This window comes from Saccoglossus kowalevskii, chromosome 19, assembly GCF_978046115.1.
Source record: "Saccoglossus kowalevskii chromosome 19, keSacKowa6.1, whole genome shotgun sequence".
NCBI classification, from domain to species: Eukaryota; Metazoa; Hemichordata; class Enteropneusta; family Harrimaniidae; genus Saccoglossus; species Saccoglossus kowalevskii.
The window spans coordinates 24,615,838-24,631,319 of NC_140659.1; the positions used below are offsets into that span (position 1 = coordinate 24,615,838).

The 15,482-nt window shown below is 36.7% G+C and overlaps 2 protein-coding genes across 2 annotated transcripts; both read right to left on the reverse strand.

The window, feature by feature from the left end:
• Positions 1 to 1,017: 1,017 nt before the first annotated feature.
• Positions 1,018 to 6,208, reverse strand: LOC100375159 (S-crystallin SL11-like). The gene is made up of 5 exons (XM_002731444.4): positions 6,070 to 6,208; positions 3,261 to 3,353; positions 3,032 to 3,147; positions 1,432 to 1,542; positions 1,018 to 1,182 (listed from the first exon to the last, which is right to left on the reverse strand). The coding sequence occupies exons 1-5, from the start codon at positions 6,206 to 6,208 to the stop codon at positions 1,018 to 1,020; spliced, it is 624 nt and encodes a 207-aa protein (XP_002731490.1).
• A 2,143-nt stretch (positions 6,209 to 8,351) lies between these two features.
• LOC100376457 (hematopoietic prostaglandin D synthase-like) lies at positions 8,352 to 15,262 on the reverse strand. The gene is made up of 5 exons (XM_002731453.3): positions 15,053 to 15,262; positions 14,395 to 14,487; positions 12,273 to 12,388; positions 11,185 to 11,295; positions 8,352 to 9,200 (listed from the first exon to the last, which is right to left on the reverse strand). The coding sequence occupies exons 1-5, from the start codon at positions 15,240 to 15,242 to the stop codon at positions 9,036 to 9,038; spliced, it is 675 nt and encodes a 224-aa protein (XP_002731499.2). The 5' UTR covers positions 15,243 to 15,262; the 3' UTR covers positions 8,352 to 9,035.
• Between the last annotated feature and the right edge of the window lie 220 nt (positions 15,263 to 15,482).

Below are 15,482 nucleotides of genomic sequence, written 5' to 3' on the forward strand. Positions count from 1 at the left end.
ATTCGGGTTTTTATTTCTTTCTTTTTTTTCAGCACAGCTTGTTGTATTCTCCACTTGGATCGTTTGATAACAACCTCTTTGCTAGGAGCAAAGGAAAAGTGCCTTACTAGTAAATGCGAATAATGCCTGCTATCGAAGTTTGTGGTCATAGCTGCTGAGTCGTCAGAGTCAATTAGTGAAATATACATTGACGGGAAACTATGATAATTAGTTGTAATGATGTATGTTGTGTTTGAAGCTATAGATTCGTATTTCCATGGGGCAGCTCGCACGTGCATTGTTCTTGCTAAATACTACACTGGTTCTTATCAGATAGTACGTCTTCGTAAATAGAGAATGTGCTTAGTAGTATTTTTGTTTCAGTACTTATAGTAGCTATTGTGAAAACTGAGTAAATGGATTGGCATTTGATATACATTGTTACAATCTTGTTCATCGTAAATATGCAACAACGGTCATAACAACACAATATTCATCATCTTATAGTAAAATACAGTTTATTCATCGAATGTGTTCTTTGACAACGAATTGCCAAGATTGAAAACTTCTCTTCACGAACTTACTGCAAAGTAGCTTATATTTAATCCACCCAAAACAACATTCAGCAGAACAACTCGGAGAATACCCAGATTATGGGATTATGGAAATTTATAGAATAGAAAATGAACCTAAAAGTTTATACATATATCAAGTTCAACTTCCCGATAATAGGACTGTTCCCGTCCATGCATCGAAATAAACATTGATTGGGTATCTTAATTTCCCAACTGCATTTGACCGGTATGAACTTGGCCATGAGCATTGCTGTATTGATGTAGTGTTTATTTTAGACTCTATATGCTTATAGCATGATGACCTTGAAACATCATTGACATCAACAATTTCCATGGCTAAGACTGCTACTCTCACGCTTGAGTTAAATAGGTCAATCAACTAGTGAAAAAGAACCGCTACAAGTAAAAATCCCAGAAGTCTATTACAGATGATGATTCTTTTTAGAAGGGGTTTCGACCAATATTAAAACGTGCTTTCTGGCCTCTTTTTTACCCACTCGGCAATCCTGGGCAAAGCGAGAACTCGGCTACATAAGCTCTTCAGCTTCGGAAATGTGTCCAATGCATCCGGGACCATAAGGGAAATCATGTCGTGAGATGTTACAAAAGTGAGATCAGCCAGCGATACCTGAAAATAAGTGTGTACATTTGGTTATAACCTTAGTATACATCGTCTCGTACAGTGGAATATTAGACGTCATCGAGACACCATTCTCGATATGCGTTCATATAAAATGTTCTTTAATTGTGGGCAACTGTGCGTCATTTGTACCGCAGTTTTTGCTCCATAATGGACATTTCCTGAAGATTTTCCAACTATTTTAATTTGGAATTAAATATTATAATTAGATAACATTGAGACATGATAATTCCTTACGTTATCGCCTACAAAAAAACCGTCCCCACCATTATTTGCGATAAGACCTTTTTCTAGTGCTGATAACTTTGGTATAAGGGTGTTAGCTTTGCCTTCCTCCAGCATCTCAGCCTAATGAACAAACGTTATGACGTAACAAGTTGAATAAAAAACAGCAACAATACATAATTTTTACAAAAAATTCTGTGAAATTTAAGTTTGTGTTTACGTAAAGTGCCAATGGGTTTTGTAATCGACGCGATCACCGTGCAAATATAAGAATGATGTACAGTGTGAACTTGTGTAACAAATGGCGTTTAAATTATTATGAACCAACACATCAAGGTTACAAAATAAATAATTATTGAAAATAATTGCAGTTTCTACTAGAAACACAATGTCGATTACTAAGTAGCGCAAATACATATTGTTTAGTTGTTCTACGCGATAGCTCACGGTACGAAGATATTCTCGTAGATATAACTCCCAAATGGTATAATAGCCGCTACCTTCCGCAGCGTTGAACTCGTTTGCACGTTGTTTACCCACTATGATAAACTACTGTCCTTGTCGCCGGACGATATACCACTGGGTCCTGGGTTTATTGTGACACGATTAGACTTGTCACTGACAGTCACCCTTGCCGTTACCACTGTCTACTTTGAACTTTACTATACTGTTTTTTTTTTAGAACAGACTGCATTGAGTTGACTGACTGAATGCATAATATGTGTGACCAGATGCATATTCATATAGTCAAGCATATTTACATAGAACATTCTGGAGTACTATTTTTAGATGCTCTTGTACTTGATTGCACATAACACATAACACATAAAATACTCGCAAACACCTACTAAAAAATACTAATCTCTTACAACGCGTATAAATCCACTAATTATAATATACAAACAAAATGGAAATAAAATTCCGTTTCTGGTACAAAGACTATATACAAAGTAATTTTAATAGGCATTATGGCGCTAAATTATTTTTAAAAGACAATAGCTGATGTTTAACGTGTAAAATATGAACAGAAATATATGTTTATCATGGTGAAGCCGAATGCATTCAATGTAATTCCAGAACAGAGAAATAACCGAAAATGAAAAACTCGCTGTTGAAGACCATTACTGATCAGAATACCGGTCATCTCTGGATCCCACGCGATCTGCACTTTAACATGAGGTACGATGACGTAAGTATGAAATAAGTACGAGCCTACTGAAAACTAGTACATGTGGTTACCAGGAATATTTTTTATGCTAATAATATTTAATACTAATTTGAATTTTTCAGAGTCTGACAATACAGACATACCATGCTGACAAATGATTACGCGCGTAAGCGTCCTCTATAATGAAAAAACAAACATGCCTGCCACCAGAATTTGACCGGACTCCACACAAATAATTCTGTTCTAAACATTTTGGATTTCGGGCATTCCCACAGTATTAGACGCTAACATGCGTAGGTATTCAATATTCTGAATTCGCAGTTCCTTATATGATAGGATGAAAATACCCTGTAAAATACCACAAAATTACGGCACGCCTTAACATAGGGCGTTACAGTGACAGATGTATAATAAATAAATAATGATAATAATTAATAACAATACCTTTTTCTTTTCGTCCTTCTCGAACCAAGCTTTTCCAAAAGCGGTAACGATGTCCACCATTGTATCTACTATCATATCAATCTGTGCCGTTTCTAAATTGGTCTTTCCCGAAAAGCCTGAAGTTATACATATTAATGCTCTCTTTTAAAGAAAATTATTGACTAAAATATTAAAATTAAAAAAAAATGTGCATGACGTTTCACGTGTGTATGTTTTTTATGCCACTTACCATATTCCCTGGAAAGGTAACGAGCAATTGCATTTGACTGCGACAGCACCGTGTCATCCACTTCCAACACAGGCATATGACCCAATTGAAATTCTGGAATGAAAAACCCGCACAAATGGTTCGAGTCAATGTGAAGCTACCAACAAGATTTACCTTATTGGCCACCCAATCTTTAAAGAGTTGTCATTCAAGTGCAATATTTCAGTGCAAATAACAATATTCACGTGTGCATGGCATTGGCAATAATACACTTTGAATATTTGTATTTATGGAAATCCAAACAACTCATTATATATTCTGCCAAACGTTACTTACAAGTCCTGGGGTAATTACTACTGTATAAAATATCCACAAATTAAATAAATTGTCAACTGCTAAATTACATTGACTGCGTGTATGTTCCGACAATGAATGACAAATCGTACCACGTTTTACCCTAAATCATTTATATATATATATATATATATATATATATATATATATATATATATGCGTGTCTCTTTCACTCACACAACAATTATCAGATTTCAATCAAACATAGTACATCGATGCTTTGGGATAACACTGGTTAGGTTTTGATTGAAATCCGTATATACTAATTACCTCATTTGCATAATAATTAGCTGATTTAAACATTTTCACTTGTATTTCATGAATGATAAAACATATTTCAATCAAACTTTGTACTTAGATATTAGTTTTTGGTTGAAATGCATGATTCAATAATCTAATTTGCATACTAATTAGCCAATTTAAGTCTTCCACTTTTTGTCAAAGAGCTACCTAACAGTTTCTGGTCATTATGTACATATTAATTTGCATATTAATTATCCAGTTTTTAGCATTTCCACCATTATCTCAAATATTCATCATATTTCAATGAAACTTGATACATAGATGCTCTGGAATTAGCCATATACATGCTTATTTAGTTTATGGTTGAATTGTGTGCATACTAATTACCTAATTTGCATAAAATAACCAATTTATACGTTTTCCACAAATATCTTGAGTACCACTTATCCAATGTCGATGAAATTTGGTACATAGATGCTTTAGGATAATCCACTGATCTGATTACTTCAGAGTGAAAGTATATAAATGGTTCATTTGTTTGTAATATCTCAAGTACTGTCGCAGTTAAAGACATGCAAGCAGTGCTAAGATAAAGGCTTTTGAAAAGAAATATGACTAACATGCCACCACACACCACATGTTCATATATAACTGTACTATCTCAGACATTGTTGGAGATAGAGAGTTGCATATGAGATATTTCTAACGTATCAGATTACCGTGTGTGGTCATGTGACCCGATTACTATGCATAACCGTAATCACTGGTGCAGATAGCGACATGCAACTAGTGTTATAATGTATTAGATGACTGAATATTATATCCTGTGACCTCAGTATTTTGCATATTTAAAATATCGTGCCGTTGCAGAAAGAAACATGCAACTAGCATTATAATTGCTTGTAATTGTTACTTATAATTGCTTTATTGCATTTTTTATTTTTAAATGCTGTATTTGTTCTATTATAATCACATCAGCTCAAATGTAAATGACAAAGGCAAGTATGTGTTCAAAATAATACATACTTCTATGATTATGCATGCAACAAATGCAATTTTTATGATGTGCTACTAATAAAGTATACGCGGTATTCATTATTTGTATTTTGTTCTTCCACGGGAGTTCTTTCTAAGCTTACTTTGAACTGTGTTTGTTTCGCTCGTGGTCGACAGTGAAACACAACTGCTGTAAACTAATACAGTTACGGTACTGCTAGGATCACAGGTGTGTTTCCTTTTGGTTCCAACAACTATATCATTTCTGGAACACATTGAACTTCAACTTTCAGTGTGTTTATTGCCGTCACGATTTCTAACTTAATGACTTCCAATAACGCAATGAAAAAGATAGAAACAACACGACAATTTCGTTCGTAGCATTCGCAAAATGGAAGACCGGACAAACAGTGCACAGACAAAGCGTCCCAATAATAATTGAACGACCTATAGAATAGAATTCCTTTTCATGCCGTTAATCCGGCTTTCATACATCGTTCGATTCAGGCAGGGCTTCGCAAATAATAATAATATAACACCATGGCGAGTTTACCTTATCAATGATCGATCCTACTCGGTTGGGACTGTCCGTTGGGTTTGGGGTGAATACTAGTATAAGTGTCGTGGATATGTTATTGCTTTGTTACGTGTACGGGGTCATCCAAAGTTCAAGTTTACAAGCCTTGTAACCGCTAAGTGTCTTTTTGTTTGTGCACATACTCGGAAGAAGTATGTGTTTTGTGTATCATTAGTATCCCTTATATATGCATGGTTGTGTACGACAAACAATAGCGTACGAATCGACACACCAGGCTTGAGCGTCATTTGCATGATACTGAACTCTCAGTAGTAGTATTATTAACGCAGTCACAAATACAGATAATCGACAGTGAGTCTCACCTGTGAAGGGAGTACTGTTGTGCCGACAAGCTCACTTCGTTTATGCCCACTTTGTTAGTTTTAGATACCCCATTTCTATGCAAATAGATTTTCCATCTGTGCATGTGAGCACGCAATTGTGTTCATCACCAAATTATAAATTCCAGCACGTTTAGGGAATATCTACCACAGCCATACGCCAGGGTAATAATTTTCGGTAGAAAATAAACCAAGCGCATCTACGTGTATATTACAGAATAATAAAATGTACACCCATAAGTGGGCGGCGCATACCCACCATATCCTTCCCCCAACCCATTTCCAAAATCAGGCAGAAACCTTTATATTCAGTACTTACTATCACCGGTTTTCACCGTTGCCCACTCCTCTCTTGTATATCGTTTATCTTCATATTCTACCCCAGCCTGTGCGAATAATAAACGACAGGTCTCGGCACGGCCTCGCCCGTTGAAGTAATGTAGCTTGTATTTCGGCATGGTGGTGAGTCAATCGTTTATAAACTGGCGATGTCAAGGGTAGTACTAACAGCAGAGCAGATTTCAACGGCTTTTTTAAAGGATTTAACTCAAACAATGAGTCAGCAGTTTTACGTCGGTGAAGTTCAACATGTAGGCCATGCATGATTAATAAAATATATCCTGATATTCGATCCATGCGTCAGTGTAATCTTAAAAGCAACACTCACATGAACACAGTTCTACAACTAAAAGCTTAATAACAATTTGTTTACACCAGAACTCTTTCAAATTTATCTTACCAAGAGTTTGTACGAATAACCATGGAATAACTAAGATGAGTTTACAGTTTTAGTGTTTGCATTAAGGTCAATAAGGTCAATACGCTGACCTCGATCGATTAATACATACGTTGGTGAATGGGCTGCTGATTACCGGCGTGTCTTTCCATCTGAACTCACCAATTCCAATCAGTTAGGCCTGATACTATTCCATGTATATACTTATTTACTACGTGCTTTCGCAGATGTTCAAATCAGGTGTACTAATAAATCAAGCAGCGAAATATTGGGACGGTCTCTAAAATTGGACTTAATTGTGTTTACTGCTGGTGTATGCGATTATTTTGGAAATATTCAACTCATTAAAGCTGAAAATGTGCAATTTTAGGCACACACGACCATATTCTGGAACTAAACTGTTTTAAGTAAGTTTTAAATGTTTTAAATTTTAGTTACTTGTCTTTGCTAGTAGTGGTTTTATTTAGAGATGCTTACACGTCAAAATTAATGCAAACAAATGTTGTGTTTAGTTAACGCCAAAATGGTAATAGTAACCTTCGATGTAACCTTATATTGAATGTATCATTTTATTGATAGACGTTTCTCTATAGATAACAATAACAGTGTTGCTGTGTCAGAGAAAGCATGTACTACTTTTAAATAAAAAAAATTGTGTTTATAGGAAGCAATAATCTCACTATTAACTTCCTCCATGGGAGGTCACCGTGTAATACTATCATTGGTTATACGGGTTTCAGTGGAATAACACATAACAAACAAAATCAGAATCACAGACTCGGCTGCCTGTCTGCAACGTTCCAATAACGTACTAAAGCAATTTAGTTTAAAATGTAAACTTCGAGTTAATTGCAGAAAAATTTACGTAGGAAGTCACATTGCAAGTAATAAAGTATGGCAGGGAAAACAATTGATGTAAATCTGTATACGTATTTATTAGGTTTGTTTCCCGTGGAAGCACATTATCTGAGGGAGTTGGTAACTTGACAGGTCAGACACGTCGTCAGATTTGAACGTAAAACTTCGAGTATGGGTCATGTTATGATGTTTATATTCAGTCAGCGAATTAGACTCATTATTATGCAAATGTAAAATGAGTAAGGACTGCCTGAAATATCATATTGTAATTTATAAAACAAATCCTTTAATCAGAAGAAAATACGTAATGGTTATTTCAAACTAAAATTTAGACACACACAACCACAAATACGCCGATCAATTGCAATGTATAGATAGTGTATCCATGAGAATAGGTGTGTGGGTCTGGGTCCGGGTAAAGGATATTTTGAAATCTGTTTAGACTGTATTGAAAATGAATTAATTTCATACTGGTGTGCCTTTCGAAGTAGTCCTTATAAGTGTCAACCATACCAAAACATCACTAGTCGTGAGCAACGGGCAACAAATTAAAATAATTAGTGTACAAACTTATATCACGGAGTAAATTGTATTCAAATTACTTTGTTCTATGGCATAGGTATATGTATATGCAAATGACTATAGGTGCAATTTATAATAATTGTGTTACCTGTGTGGATGTTGTATTAGAGTGACATTATTTACACTACATCATAATAACATTGTAAGATCCGTTTTGCCGATTTTTTCTTACATGCTCAGAGGCGACGCAAAATGTTTGCATGGAGGCGAGATCTGCTCAATTTTGAAATCTCAAACGCTATTTCCTGCATTTTGAGAGGCAAATTTTGCTGACATACAAGGGTTTCAGCTTGATTTGAGGGGGCGACGTTCCTCCTTCCAACATTTTTTTCGAGGGGACGACCGCCCCTCACCTGTGCCGGTGCCATTGATGCTTGAGTCGATTTCATTTATGATTGACTGGATGTGGTAAACAAACAACAATATTTATCCCAATATTCGGACCTGATACTTTATTTCTTCTCTTCACATAATATTCACATCACATATAAAAACACAACTACTAAAATAAACAACTCCAAGATATATATAATTCTGTTATAATATAGATATATTGCCTGCATTTCGGCTGATGTACACTTCAACCACTCAGCAAATTCTAGTTTCAGCAATTTACATATTACATTATTAAAATACCGGGGTGCGTATGTGATATGGTGGCACAAAGGGAATTACAACGTATCACTAAAAACGTCCCGCATTGTGAGAAAATACATATTTATAATCACATATCACCATAACAATACATGCCGCATTTAGAAAATAGTTTATCTTGTTGTTGACGCTTGGTAGGAAATATTTCCCAGTTTCTGGTTTGTGTGGAGTACTGGTAGCAAGTCTGTTGAGAAACCTGAGTTTGGTGAAAAGTTCCCTTCATACGGCGCTATTTCAATGGACTACCGACGAGCATTAATTATCATTGAACAAAATAGAAATAGTTATTGAACATCAATGTGGCTATATGGGGGCTTAACCGAAGAAAAACATTGCGGCAGTTTCCGAGTTCAAAAGTCGCCGACATCGAAACGCCCTCTCGCGTCTACAGCCACAAACGTATTACGTCACAACATTTCCGGATTTCTGGACTACTAACTCTAACGATTGGAAGGCTACATCTCGGTCACTGGTCTTTTTTTCACCCACTCGGCAATGCGAGGTAATTCAAAAACACGTTCTTGTAAAGCTTTGAGTTTGGGATAATTGTCCAACACCTCGGGGTTAAATTTCTTCACGTAATCGCCATTTGTCACAAACGCAAAATCTGCCAATGTCGGCTGGAATAAAAAACATAAGAATGCAAATCAATGGCGAGATTGCGATGTTATCATACAGAAGAGATATCACGACGCGTGACGGTACATGTATTTACAAACCACCGAGATCTCGTTAAGAGTGAGAAAGTCTTGGGGCGTGTTTTTATCACTCAAACTGTATTCCATTATCGCTCGTCGTCATGTCAACAGATCCCTGACTTATTTAAGTTGACGTGATGACGAAGAAGTCTCGCGACACTCGCTCTCGATGTGATCTCGGTCTCCATTAGCGTCTAGGTTGTAATGTATCCGGAATTCAAATTATATTTCGTCTCAACACCAACATGCAAAATAGTTACCCTTGCTAGGACTAAGCATGATGTCGCCAATGACACTATTTTTAGACTATTCTTCCTACTATGAATAGACAATAAAATCAATGCAAGAGTGTGAATTTCTACTTGATAAATGTATAATCTTAACAGATAAGCCTCTAAACAAATATTTCTAGGTCGAGCTTTCTTTTGAGTGTAATCATTTTTTCAGAGCATTAAAACAATATAAACACTGTCGTAGCCGGCGTACGTCCGACCATATACCCTCAACAGGGTCTATGGTAGGACTATACGCTTGACACGTTGCAGAAGTAGAAGTAATGTGTCCGATTATTGTGAATATGAAAGTGTTCATATAATCCCATGAATCCAGAACAGACACTAAGGCCAGACTTTTTTATTCCTTGTTTCTTGAGTTTTTATAAGGCAATTTTTTTAGGAGGGCGGAAAACAAATTAATTCCTTTTTTTCCAATAGATTTGTGTGATTCCAAAGAATTGTAAATGAGATCATTGATCGGAGCGAAGGAATGAAATAAAATAAAATGTTATTCCATGTAAAACCTTGTTTCTCATCTGCGCGAGACTTCGGTACTTTGACCACGATATTCCCACGAAAATGAAACTTAGGTTTGTTAAGCGGCGGGCGGAAAAAAATAAGATCAAAATACTAGTAATTGTTTGTACTTACAAGTCGGCGGGCGCGAGAAATTACGCTGAAATAAAATTTTATTTTCATTTCATTTTCGGCTCCTGTTCATTCGGCGGGTTCGCGAAACAAGGCCTAAACGTCGTACGGGGGCTGGCCGTTGTTGTTCACGAATGTTAAGGCCGATTTATATGAGGTGATACTTGAAGCAACGCGCCGAGCAATGCACGAGGCCAAGTACGAGGCAACTCAAATCAACTAACTATGGCAACGGGCGTCTAGATACCCCCCCCCCTACAAAAACGATGTCTGGCCCGTCTAGTCGTCGTGATTATATTACTGAAACAAAATAACTCACGAGGCAGCGCTTGCGCTGCCTGGCGAGTTGTCCCATGATTTGCTCAGTGCAACGCGACCCTTTGATACAACCTCATAAAATAGACAGGGCTTATCTGAAATATTTTAAGTGGTGTCCGAAGACGCCAATGATAAGTTAACTGAGGGACAAAAACGGCGGTAAAATGCACTTTTGAAGAGCCACACTTTTTGTAGTTTTTGTAGTTCAACATTTTCCCCATAGTACCCGCGCATGTTAAGGTAATCGTCATGGTTTTGAATTTTGTAAGAGGTATCGTAATTCACAACTATTAGCAATGGCAAAAAGATTCAGATAAAACCGTTGATTGATTTGGATTATACGAAAATTCACTCAAACGCATTTGTATTTGGAATGCATTCCCCGTCACGTGGTACGTATTGATTTTTTTAATGCACTGATGACGTCATCAAACTATGAACAACATTTTTCCAGCACGTTATATTGACATCAATGAAGCGTATATTTCCATCCTTCACTCGATTGTTCTTGGTATATATTTTCTGAAAAGTTGATCATAGCTATAGCTTCTGATGATATACTCAAACGTTAGCACAAAGTGAACGGTGTAGGGCAGCAACAAAACACAAGTCACCATATCAAAAAAGTGTTGCAGCAGGAAGCTACAAATTGAAATATAACTCACCTCTTCTCCAACAAAGAAGCCATCACCGCCATCATTTGCTATTAATAGTCGCTCCAACGCTCCGTAAAGAATGGGTACAGTTTTAGTTTTGAATTCATCTTTGGCCTCGGCCTATAATTTAAACCGCAATGTTTGTTAGATAATAAACACTATTTATAGCGCGATAGTCGTCGCGTTGCGCATGTGCGACATTTGTGTTGATAAACATTGATTTTCCCACAATCCAATGCGCTCTTCAAATGGAAATCACAAGTATGAGGTTTGACCTTGGCGCGACTTGCACTGACTGCCGCCGGTGACTACTTTGATACCTTCCAATAACAATGAAAATTACTTAATTAAAGCTTGGAAACGTCTTACTTCGTACTCGTTGATCTGCGCAACAGTCAAAATCGCCATCTTTGTTTATATGAGACCCATATATCTCGCACATGCGCAGCGCGACGATTACCGCGCTTTATATTCAGCTACACCGTTATGGTTCACAATAACGAGGACAACGAGACTTATTTTTCAAAGAAAAACAACATCGATCACATAATTATGGAGGTAAAAGTTCACTATGAAAGTGGGTGAAGGATGTTAAAAGATCAATAATATTTCATACTATAAGCATGCCCCAGTTTCACATAGAGGCCACTCGCTAACTAAATTGATACTTATACTATTTATACTCTGTTTTCCAACACGAATGAGATAAGAAAGATATGAAGGTTCTAAATAAGCTTTAACAATTATTTCTTGGTTGTAGCATTGTTTTCATGTAATTATGTTTCAGACCATTAGAGCTATGAATACCGCTGGCCAGATTATACGTGTAAAACGCAAGTACTCGATTAGATGGATTATGGGTAAAACCTCAAAAAAGAGGAACATATATTATCTTATGTGTTTCAGGGGTATCTGCAAATGGCAATCGTAAGTTGAAATAAGAGGTTTTCAAATTAAAACTGTCCATCTGTTGTTTACATGTCTTTAGACACTACATTAGGAACCACACACGTATTATTGTTCAACAGTTTGACAAGTACTTGTGACACAAACAGCGTTTTGTATTTGTATTTATTTGTGTCAAACGAATACAATACCTTTTTCTGCTCGTCCTTTTCATGAAAAAATTTCACCATTGCTTGTGCCAGGTCATCTATTGCGTCGACTATCATATCAACCTTGGCTTTTTCCAGATTGTTCTTTCCCGCCATGCCTAAAACGACATCACAATTGATTTTGATATAAACATAACCACGTGTTCGCAGTAAAGCTAGCTGCGTGGTTGAAATAATTATCATGTCATGGCTTCTTTTAGAGGTTGCACAAGCCAACGAATGACACGGCAATGAAATAACATCATACCAAACAGCATTTGAAGTCAATACACGCAAATAACTCCAAAAGCACAACATACCAGCCAGTTAGTAATTATAGTAATCGACTGACATTTATATATTCCAATCATCGAGTGAAATGTAATTCACGAGATAACGGGTGCCAAGAGTTCCCGTATGTTGACCTAGGTTACAACGAAACTGATACACATATTTATACCAATATACAATTTCCACGTGTATTTCAATTTGATGTCATATTTATTATAGGTATAAATCAGGTATAGATTTATTCAAACATTAGTATACAACATTGTACAATTTAACTCAATAATGCAATCACTCTACTGGGGTTTTAATGTCTATAACACATGGGAAGAGTATATATAATATTGACTCAAGTGCAACTTGGCAACTATTTCCAAACGCGCCCTCTAGTGATAGTACGCTTTTCTAACGTCAAAATGACATATTGGGTAAGGCGATGTCATTCAAATCAACCACTTTGTGCGATTGTGTAGTCGTTCGTCACCTAGTATATCGTAAAATCCCTCAAAAACACAATATGCATTGATGGACGACGACAGATCAAAATGATATCGACGACTCTAACTTCATTTGTGTCACCCATTATTTATTATTATAATTTTTTTGTTTATTTAACTGTCGTATCATGATCGTGTGGGCTTTCGTGGTCACCTAACTTCAAAAAAAATTAAAAACAAATAAATAATATAATAAATATATAGGAAATAATCAAAAAAACATTAGAAATAAATAAAATAGGCCCAAACCATGTCTTATTTTAAATAAATAAGGTTTTTTAGCATAGCTACATTATTTATACATATAGTCATATAACATTGTGTATAAGGACTAAAGGTAATTCTGGGTTTTTGCGTGTCAGTGTATTCATTACTTTACATATTAGGCTGTGCCGCCGCAATTCTACTCATGTACATGACTTGTTAATGGCACATAGATTGACAGCTTGGCCTCATTAGTTGACCATGTTATTGGACACAAAGTGATGATTTTCGAGCTCGACTTCATTTATTACACCGAGTTTACTTTAGTAACCAAGCCAAAGTCGATCTGCGCCTGCGCGTCGTGTTAGCGAGTCAGCACCAATGACTGCATTGTACCATGGAAAATCATTTCTGCGTACAGATTTGTTTACGTATTGTTGTATGTCAATGATGTAATCTGAGTGGTGATACGTCTAAATCAACATATGCAGAGCAATTTGATATTTTTGCCTGAACACTTGCTTCGTGTACTGTAGAGTATATTGCATGGAGTCCGAAGTTTAAAATTAAAGCTTTCGCATTAACAATCCCTGAATGACAAAATTAAAAAAAAAATCAGTCCGTCACTTTAACATTTATTCGGATGTGTTTTTACGTTCTCAACTTGGAGTGTCATATTCTTTTTCATGTTGTATTCAATTATATTATATTGTATTCAACAGTATAATTATATGCTAATTGCTAACCACAGTAGGGGTCAATATACAGTTATGTTGACCCTTAAAGAGCATTTACTGCAAGGCGGTTACTCCTCTGTTTACTGCTCTCTTTAAATCGACAAAACAGTGCGTTGATCTGTATTGAAATGACCATATTATACTAGGATGTATAATCCATTTATACAAAACATACATTTGCTCACGAATATATTAAGATAAAGCGGCGCATACCTGCAAGCCCAAGATTTAATGCGACTGCGATTAATGGGCTGCAAAAACACTTAATAACCTCCAAACTGACCTACATGACAAGTTGTGCTTAGAGGCATTCTATTACCTTCTAGTATTTCTCGTTAACGGCGAAAAATAGAACACAGTGACAACACACACACACACACACACGGACGCCCCACTTACCGAATTCGTTGGCAAGGTAACGAGCGATTGCATTAGATTGGGCCAGCATCACGCCATTGACGTGTAGGCATGGCAACTGTCCAAATGGAAATCCTGTAATAATAATTGATGAATTCAGCATAATTTATAAATATACTCGAATAAAAGCTGTATTATATTTATTCTGAACTGAAGGAATGTGACGTAAAGAAACGTCAAAAGTTATCAAGGAAGCGTATTTGTGCGCATGCGCTGCAAATCGGTGGGGCCCTTAAAGAGTCATATATACGCAAGCAGGTCAGGTGAGAGTGGATAATCTAACTGCTTCGTTTGCTATTTATAGCTCTCTGTCAATAAAATATATAATATTAATGGCCGCTATGTGACATCATCCAGTAAGGATTTCGTGATGCAGCAATAGAATAGTGTTGTACTCCGGTCTCGGAATGGTATTCATCACTATACAGCATCGTAATGCCAGTGTTTCAAAACGTCACGCACAGTGAAAACATGAAATACCACTCGCAAATCACAATTGCCTAACAATTAACATCGTGGAAACGATGCTGAAAAGAGACCGCGCACGCTTCATCCTATTTTCCGCGTTGCCATACTAGAAAATCGTGATATCACCCTAGAAAACTACTGATACATCAAGGTCAACGGACGGTCGACTTACTTCCTGAAGCTTTCTCCACTGGCCACTGCTCCCGAGTGTAGCGAACGTCTTGGTATTCCACGCCCGCCATTGCAAAGAGCAGACGACTGTGTTCGGCTCTACCCCTGGCGTTAAAATAATACAGTTTGTAGCTTGGCATGGCTTCACTTCGTTCGATCGTAGTAGACGCTATAGACGGACAGCTTTTCATATACGCGAACAAATAACCAGTTTTTCTTAATATACCCTCTCGCACATGCGCAGTGGCAGCACTGGATTTGTTGTCATGGTAACCGAACGGCGAAGTGATTTGGCAATCATTCATATAAGGCAATTGGCAGTCGACAACACAATACCAAGTGGCGTTATTACGTCATCTATATATCGTTTTCGACATGAACTGAGTGTGCTTAAACATACAATGAATCAAACAGATTTAAAACACTCATTA